Below are 7,500 nucleotides of genomic sequence, written 5' to 3'. Positions count from 1 at the left end.
GCAGCATCAGTTGAAAGTTAACTTTGACTCGCTGTGTGTGGGGGGTATGACTGTTTCACCTTCCACTGTGGTAAAGAATCTTGGATGTTGCCTGGATAACCACTCAAAATGGATACACATAATTATTAATAAGACATGCAAATCTGCTTTCTTTCATCTCCATAATATTAGAAGAATCAGGAAATTTCTGAGTTTCGAAATTACTCAAACTTAAGTTAATGCCTTTGTCACTTCCTGTTTGGACAACTTCAACAGTACTCTTTATGGCCTGTCTGCCACTGAAGTGCAGAAACTCCAGCGTATTCAAATCACTGTGGCCAGGCTTATTTGTAAGATAAGTTATTTAGATCTTATTTGACCAATTTTAAGAAGACTCGAATGGCTACCGATAAAATACTGCATATTCAAGTTTAAGATCCTACTTATTACCTACAAAGTTATTCATGGACTTGCACCAACATATCTCAGCGAACTTATTACCCACAAGACTGTATCTATGCTCTTCCACAGTTGTAACAAAGCTGATTTATTGGGAAGAAATTTCTTCTCTGTTCCAGAGTGACATAAATGTTGCAGCTGTCTTCCTTGTGATTTTCGCTCATGCAGTCTAAGCAGCCATTGATGCCTCTTTCCCTCTGCTGTTGTTTTCTGTCATTCCCATGTGTAAACCAGTGTTTTTCGTGCTTAAAGATTTCTGCCGGTTGCTCCTCTGATTTATTTCTCTTTAACCGGTTCTGTACAGCTTTACCAGTGGGCGACGCTGCCTCCTCAAATGGACTCATACCGAGCTAGAAGCTAAGAATGGTGAAAAAATGCCTGCCTGATATTATCCCGTGCCCAAGAAACCCAAACACTCAAAATTTAAGAATGCGAGTTCTTGTTGCGTCCATCTAATGAATTACCGACACATGTAGTTGGGTGTCTTGTTGAAATTTTTACAGATTGCCGATTCCCAGGCCAGGTGAAGTACTGGGACTAGTTGGAACAAACGGTATTGGCAAATCCACAGCGTTGAAGATCTTGGCTGGCAAACAAAAGCCAAATCTTGGAAGATTTCTTGTAAGTAATTAAGATTGTTTATCAGTGTTCATTGAACCCATTCAATGCTCAGGTGTACCAGAATGCTGCCTCCCAGTTGATGAGGAAAAATTGTTTGGTGTTAAACAGAGTAAAATCTGTTAAGTTTTGCTCCCAGGAATCAATGAGTCATGGCTTTGAGCTTTGAAGAGCTTAAAAATGGCATAGTAATGGTAATGGTAATAAATAAATTTATATAGTGCATTTTCTAATGACATATTCAAATCCACTTTACAAGCAAGTGATCTATGGGTGAGATCGGACATCAGCATATACAGGCGCTGCTGGCAGCTGCTATTTAACAATTAGACCTGTAGCCCTTGCGGGCTATGATTGAATAGCCCATGAGGTGAAGCCGAATATGGTATTGACTCGTGGCCCTTGAGGGCGAAGGGTCTAATTGTTTTAGTACCACCCAACTAGTTGCACAGAAAGGCAATAATAAAGTTAGCAAATGCAAGTTAAAGAAACATTTATTTGGGAATAAAACGAAAGAAAGCCTCATGCTTGTCGCTACTCGAGGACTATTAATAGTAGTCCTATAGTAGCGTAGTAAAGTGGTGCATTTATGTAGTGCCCTTATCACATACGACTCAAAGGCGCTTTACAATGATCAATTTCCCCCCAGCGGACTGGAAGCATATACAGGTGCAAATTGCAGCTGCTTCTAAGCAGTCCATGCATTCTGGTACTCATTTTACTGACCTCGGAAGGATGGAAAGCTGAATAAACTTTAGCGGGAAAGAAGGTCGCCAAATATTCCAGTCTTGGCAGAACCGGGAATGGAACCCAGGACCTTAGAGTTGGAAGGCAGAGATCTTACCACTGGGCCAACCCCTCCGCTGTAAAGTGTAGCCAATCAAAATGCAGGATTTGCATTAGTCCACTAGTTGGGTTATACTAATAGTCCAGGAGCAATCTCACCCAGCACATGAATGAATGAAATGAGACCTGACCACAATACCAGGAGCTCCATGCCCTACTCTTTAGGAATAGTGTGTGGGCTCTTTTACTTGCCACTTGAAGGGTTTTGAGACGGGGCCTATGGTATATAGTCCTTAATCCGAGAAGACTTGAAAGTCTAACCATTTGGGGATGTAATTACAAAGGCAGCACTTTCTCGTCAATTATTTTAAGACCCTGAGTGTTGGTCCGGCCAGAGTCGGACTCACGACCTCCCGCATAGCAGCCTGATGCTCAAACAACTGAGCCACCGGTGCCCGGTAAATTTTCTTTCTTTGTTTTTTCCAACTAAGAATTTTTGAGCACTTCATTAAATTTTTTTTTCAGTACGTGTAGGTTTGGTTGAACTTAGTCTAGTATATGCCAAGGTGAGATCTCTTGTCCGGTATAGATTTCCTTGGCTCCCACCAATCAAATTATCACTTGCGAGGTCACGGGTTCAAACCCTGTTGAAGTCCTGAATTTTTCAGGCTTCATTATGCAATTGCAAAAATTGCATTCATAACTGCGAAGATGATAGCTTCACTTGACTTCATATCCTCAGTTCATATATGATTCATTTCATATACCATTTCATCATCAATCAAATTATCTTAATTGCGTTAAACATCTCTGGACAAAAATCGTCCTGCCATAAGCAAGACACTGGCTCTTTGAGAAAAAAATTGTAAGGCTTTGCACTATGGTTGTGCAAACATGAACATGTATTGGCTTTGTCGTGGAACATTAATTTTGTCAGCCTCAACTCTAACTAGAGTTTCTCTTCGTTTCATGTTTCAGAATCCTCCAGATTGGCAGGAAATTCTTCAGCACTTCAGAGGCTCTGAACTACAAAACTATTTCACAAAGATTTTAGAAGATGACTTGAAGGTACATGTACTTATAGTTGATGAAACGTTTGATTTTATTGAGAAACTTAAACAGGTTTTGATGGCAATTATATTTAATTGTAAATAAAAACATCACAGTTTTTTTTTTCAAAGGTTTTGACAAAAAAGAGTTAAAATTAGCATAAGTAATGTTCAAAGTACAGTATTATAAAGAGACAGACCTTTTGTACAGAAGATTTGCATGTCCTGCGTCCATTGTTAAAACTTTTCTTTTTTTGTTCCAAAGGCTATTATTAAACCACAGTATGTGGACCAGATTCCAAAGGCAGTCAAAGTAAGTCATCCAACTCATCCTTAATGTTTTTAATGTGAATTGAAGTATCAATATCGATATCAATAATTTATAAATTCAGTTTATTAAATTAAGAATGGTGCTTGTTTTTCTGCACAAAGTGAAATATGAAGGACTGATTTTGATCAGAAACCCATAAGGGATGAAACGTGTAACGCGCGTTCACAGCTTCCGAATATTCAGCGCGAACTGATTGGTTCAATGTTTCAGTGCTCAGTACCATATTTGGAAACCCCTCGCTCTTGTTGTTCCAAATATGGTACTTAGCAAATTGAATATTCAGAAGCTTGTTTCCCAGCACACAAGGGGCCATATTTACACATTTCAACCCTTATGGGTTTCTGTTTTGATTCAATGCATAGTAGAGATTGACGCTGAAGCATTTTCAAGTGCATTGATTGTTGCAGCCAGAGCCGACTTAGTTTCATGATAAAGTTCATTATCTTCATTGTGATTATCATCATCATCATCATCATATCATCATCATCATCATCATCATCATTTCTTTCATCAAGATGAATGACATGAAATACCAACAAACACTTTTCTATTCAAAGCCAAAAGAACTTAACCCATTGACACTTGGGAGTGAGACTTTACACATTTTACTGTCTAACGTCAGGCGATCATAACAGGGGGTAACAACTCTAACAAAGGCTGTTTGAGCAATACTAGGTCTTAACTTAAGTCGTCCCAAACATTTGGATCATCCTCCCGAATTTTTGGGATACATTCTCGGAAATTTTTAGAATTCCCGGCATATATAACAAGATTTCATGGTTAAATTACTGAGGTTAACCTAAATAATAATGTGAAATAGAATTACATGTACCTTCGATGTCCTGATTTTTTTCAGCAATGTCCCGGAATTATTGGGTGTTTCCCAGAAAAATTTCCAAGTGTCCCGATTCCGGAGAAATCTCCAGATTCCCAGAACAATTTTGGCTTAGTCCCGAAACAGCATTTGTTACAGTTGTCACCCCCCCCCCCCCCCCCCGTCATCTTACTTGTCAACTGGGGACGTCCGAGGGCATTTGAGTGTCCCCTTCATTAAGCAGTCAAACACTGTGTCCCCTCCATTAATAATTCTTATCATTTAAGTCCCTTTGCTTTAAAGATCCTTGTCACTGATTGCCTTGATAGCATAGACTTGCAAAAAACGAACGAGACCAGTATTTGTCACGATAAGTAAGCCACACAATGGAATCAAGCGTTAAGCTTCTTTATTGCAGAAGTTCAGCCTTCGGTTGGTTTTTCTTAGTTGCTGTAAAGTCACACACTATTAATGTCACTAACAAGAACAAGGATGTCAATGTTCATCGAGCTATTCGTTATGTAATCAGCACAATGTGTCAATCTCAATCATACAAAATTTTTTTTTTGTTAATCTAAAGGGTCGCTGTTATTTAACAATTATTTGCCGAAGGCGAAGTGATTAACGGTGAATATTCACCGATAATCACTGAGCCTGAGGCAAATAATTGTTTTAGTATAAATACATAGGTGATTATTTCAAAAAAGAGAAAAAAAAACATTTCAACACGAAATCATCTTCACGTACAGTGGCAAAACGACTACTGGCAGCCATTTTGTCCGTCGAGTTGATTATCGGCTGATAATCCGAGATAGTGAGCCAATGAGAGTGCACGATTTTGTATAATCACCTGTGTATTTATACTAATCTAGGATACTGTTACCTATTCAAGGCAGCACACAACAATAACTAAATTCAATGCTAATGATACAACTACAAATGTTCATTACATATGCGACAACGCTCTGAACTACAAGTTTCAGAACTCCGAGGAAGAGTATCAGCTTCAGCATCAACACTGGACTCCTGTACTGGACGTCCTGGTTCAACTTGGAGTTCTCCTGGTTTAGGGAGGAGCACAGGCAGTGTCGGCTCCATAGGACTCGTTAGGGGTGCTGTTTTGGGATCCATCGCAATTGTCGATGATTCCGTCGGTAGTCCTGCCATTTACTTCAACCTTGTAAGACCCATTTGACAGTGCTTTTGTGCACGTCCCTAAGCTCCGTTCCTCTCTTCTGGAGAGGCACATTCTGATGGACTGTCCACACTCTAATGTTTTTTTAGGGCGAGACTTTCGGTTTTATTGACTCGCTTGAGTGTACTTCCGATTGGCCAGTTTGGGGGCTGTGGCCTCTTGGTCTGGCTGTCTTAAAAGGTGTGTGGAAAGGAGGGTCCATTTGCCGTGTCCCATCAAATGCTGAGCAGGAGAAGTACCCGTGTTGCACTAGTCTAGTAAGGCTAACAGGGGGTCTTGTTTATCTTCTTGTGCTTTCTTCATCAATAATTTGCATGTCTTCACCACGTTTTCAGCTTTGTCCATTTGACTGTAGCTAGTGAGGGCTTGACGTGCGATGTTCAAATTGCCACTGTCTCTCGAATGAACTGAACTCCGAAGCGGTAAACTGGCGACAAACTGAACCTTACACGCGGTTATCACACTAGCTGACGATACGGCTTTGACTTCCTAGATTTCGCAAAACCCACTCCAGTAGTCGACTAGAGTGAAAAAGTGTTTCCGACCGAGCTCAAACAGATCAGCCCCAAGCATTGACCACGGGCGTGTTGGGAACTGAATACAATTTGAGTTCCTCGCGACACTGTTCCGGTTTGTTAGACTGGCAAATGGAGCATTTCGAGATAAAATCCTTTACTTCAGCATTCGTGCGCAGCCAATAAAGGACTTCCCTTGCGCGAAGCTGGCACCCTTCGATCCTTCCTCTGTCCTTGTGACCATACTGGAAGAGTAACTTTGCCAGAAATTTTGCGACGGTTTCCTGTGTACGACACTAGGGAGCTTACGAAACGACGACGCCGACGGCAACGACGACGCTACAAAACAATAGGTTTAGTGAGCAAAAACAATTTCTTTGCACGCTCTGCACGTGCGTTTTACATTTCGGTTCATTTCTTTGCCGTCATCTCCTAAATGACGACGTGAAATGACCAATGGGAGACAAACTACTCCATCGCCTAAAACCATGTCAAAAAGAGATAGTAGGGAGCTTACGAAACGAGGACAACAACGGCTGCGAGGACTTTATTTAAAAATACAAGTTCGCGTTATTCATATCACTACAAAACTATTTCGTGTAGTTTGGCGTTAAAAATGTGTAGTAACTGTCGAGGAATTAAACTGGTATGAGTGAGTTGGAAGCGTAGAGAGAGAACTGAAAATTCATCGTCATGTGCTAACGTCCTCCACAGAACCTTGAATTTGATCATTTCACGTCGTCATTTAGGAGATGACGGCAAAGAAATGTACTAAAATGTAAAACGCACGTGCAGAGCGTGCTGAGCGTGCAGAGCGTGCAGAGCCATTGTTTTTGCTGATTAAACCTATTGTTTTGTAGCGTCGTCGTTGCCGTCGGCGTCGTCGTTTCGTAAGCTCCCTATTACGGAGTTTAAGATCTACGACGCGACGGTAACGAAAACGTCATTAAAATTGCATTTTCAGGTCTATTAATCTTTTTCGTCATTATGTCGATTTGTCTAACTACTAAAAACTATCGCAACTTTCCAGGAACTGAATTAGGAGGTGCAGTGTTGAAGCTACGACAAAAAATTCAAATTCGCTGCCTTTTGTTCACGTTCTCCGAAAAACTTGAGAATTGGTCATTTAACGTCGCAGATTTGCCGGAAACGTGAAAGAAATGTACAAAAATGAAAAATGCACGTGCAGAGCTTGCAAAGCTATTGTTTTTGCTCATTAAATATGCATAATTTGTGACGTTTTCGTTGCCGTCGTGCCGTAGATCTTAAACTCCGTATTCATGGACAACTGATACTCGGGGTTTCGCTGCTCGCGGATTTGCTCGACATTTATGAACAAAGTGATTCATGGACCCACAGTTAAAGCATGTTTTGCGAGAAAAAATTCAGTGTAACACCCCATTTTGCAACTGCAATTGTTGCGTTGCGAGTTGCGAGAAAAGTAGAACGACCCTCTACTTTTCGCAACGTTGCGAGACACGTTGCTTGCGTGTGACATCCCCTCTGCAACTCGCAACGCAATTTTGTCAGAATGGGCCAATCAGAGCTCATCTTTCGCTTGCGGGAGATTTCAAGATGGCGACTTAGCGCGTCCGCCATCTTGTTTGTTATTGTACGCGTTGCAAGTTGCGAAAGAAGTTGCCAACGTGTAACATACCCTCTGCAACTTGAAAGGTTTTTTATTCGTCATCGTTGCGTTGCGAGTTGCAAGAAAAATTGCCTCGTGTAACATGGCCTTAAAACTTGAGAATTGG

The 7,500-nt window shown here is 40.9% G+C and overlaps 1 protein-coding gene across 1 annotated transcript in view; it reads left to right on the top strand.

The window, feature by feature from the left end:
• LOC137999775 (ATP-binding cassette sub-family E member 1-like) overlaps positions 1-7,500 on the top strand; it is a 30,400-nt gene that overhangs the window by 3,027 nt on the left and 19,873 nt on the right. Inside the window, exons 4-6 of the mRNA XM_068845679.1 lie at positions 942-1,059; positions 2,821-2,910; positions 3,157-3,204. Coding sequence (XP_068701780.1) covers positions 942-1,059; positions 2,821-2,910; positions 3,157-3,204 — 256 coding nt within the window. The remainder of the gene's footprint in view (positions 1-941; positions 1,060-2,820; positions 2,911-3,156; positions 3,205-7,500) is intronic.

This window comes from Montipora foliosa, chromosome 4, assembly GCF_036669935.1.
Source record: "Montipora foliosa isolate CH-2021 chromosome 4, ASM3666993v2, whole genome shotgun sequence".
NCBI classification, from domain to species: Eukaryota; Metazoa; Cnidaria; class Anthozoa; order Scleractinia; family Acroporidae; genus Montipora; species Montipora foliosa.
Note: the sequence above shows the minus strand (reverse complement) of the source record. Positions and strands in the feature narration are given on the sequence as shown.